We start from the raw sequence: 1,579 nt of genomic DNA on the forward strand, positions 1-1,579 counted from the left end.
GGGCTCCTCTGCCCGAATCAACCAGGGGGGCATTGCCCTTTTAATTGAGGTTGTGGTGGGGCCTACCTAAGGGCATTCTTAAAGCGGCGATGGTAGCGGGAAGCGCAAAACAACGTGGGGGAGGGGAGGAGCCCTTTAAAGGGGGTTTGGAGTGGTGAGGCCCACCGGAAACATTTATAGGGGTTAAAACCACTCCTAATAAGGCCATTTAGGGGTGAGGAATCCCTTAAAAGGAGCTCTAAGTTTTGGGGATCCCCAAACCCCTGGGAGGGGAGGTGGAATCCCCCATAAAAGTGGCTTTGACGGGGGGAAAAAAACCCTTTAAAAACCCTTAAAAAACCCAGTATAAACCTTAAAAACCCTTTAAACACTCTTTAAGACCCTTAAAAACAAAAAAGGTTTGTGATGGGACAGCCTCCCTAAACCTTTCTTAAAGGGGTCAAGGTCCAATTCTTAAAGGGGCTTGGGGTGGTGGGGGCCCCAAAATCCCACTGGAGGGTCTTGACCTCGCTTAAAAGGAGTTTTTGTTGGTGGGGACCCCTTTAAGAGGAGTAAGACCCCCCCCTAGAAATGGGCTGGGGGTGGTGGGGACCCCCAAACCCCCTCCAAGAGGATGAGACTCCATAAAAGGGCACTGCCCTGGTGGTCCGAACCCTGTCAAGCAAGCAGTCTCTTAAAAGGGCAATGACACATCTACACCTTAAAGGAGCCATGCCATTTTTGGGAGGCCCCAGGGGTGGCTGGGGGGTTCCCAGGTGATCCCAGCCCCCCCACAGGTGAAGATCCAGGGGCAGAACAAGGAGATGCTCGCAGCTGCCTGCCAGATGTTCCTGGGCAAGTCGGAGAGCGAGATCGGCCAGATCGCCCTGGAGACGCTGGAGGGCCACCAGCGCGCCATCATGGCCCACATGACCGTGGAGGTGGGGCTGGGGGAGCCACGCCCTCTTTGGGGAAGCCACGCCCCTCCCAGGACAGCCACACCCATTTGGGATCCAACTGATGCTCCCCACTTGGGATGGGATGTGGCCCCTTTAAGAAATCCTAGATCTCAGAAGCCATGCCCCTGATGTGGCCATGCCCACCTGGATTGACACACCCCCTCAGGGACTGGTCACCTACCCCCCCATTGGGGTGGGATCTGGCCCTTTAAGAGAACCCTTCCCCATTTGGCCCATAAGCCCCAACTCCTGGAGGAGCCCACACCAACTGGTGAAGCCACGCCCACAATATGTCATCCTTATGTTAAAGCCCCACCCACCAGCAGAAGATCTTCTTTCTTTGGCCCCACCCCCTCTAAAGCTCTGTCCACCCCTGCCCCACCCCTGCCAAAAGCCCCGCCTCCCTTCTTGACCCTGTCCCAGTATTAGCCCCACCCCATCTCAAAGCCACACCCACCAGACTCCACCCCATGACTCAAGCCATTCCCCTGCCTTAATCCTGACCCCACCCCTCAATTTAGGCCACACCCATCTGGCTCCACCCAGTACAAACCATATTCATGGCCCCACCCCTTATTCAAGCCACACTTACTTAGCACCACGCCCTTCCTCAAGCCATGACCATTTTGCGTCAAGCCTCA

At 55.7% G+C, this 1,579-nt stretch overlaps 1 protein-coding gene across 1 annotated transcript in view; it reads left to right on the forward strand.

Moving 5' to 3' along the window:
- The first annotated feature begins 89 nt into the window (after positions 1-89).
- Positions 90-1,579, forward strand: part of LOC102035370 (flotillin-1) — a 9,763-nt gene continuing 8,273 nt past the window's right edge. The window contains exons 1-2 of the mRNA XM_031065343.1: positions 90-104; positions 756-920. Of these exons, the coding sequence (XP_030921203.1) occupies positions 90-104; positions 756-920 (180 nt within the window). The remainder of the gene's footprint in view (positions 105-755; positions 921-1,579) is intronic.

The sequence above is a fragment of the Geospiza fortis genome, unplaced genomic scaffold (genome assembly GCF_000277835.1).
Source record: "Geospiza fortis unplaced genomic scaffold, GeoFor_1.0 scaffold867, whole genome shotgun sequence".
NCBI classification, from domain to species: Eukaryota; Metazoa; Chordata; class Aves; order Passeriformes; family Thraupidae; genus Geospiza; species Geospiza fortis.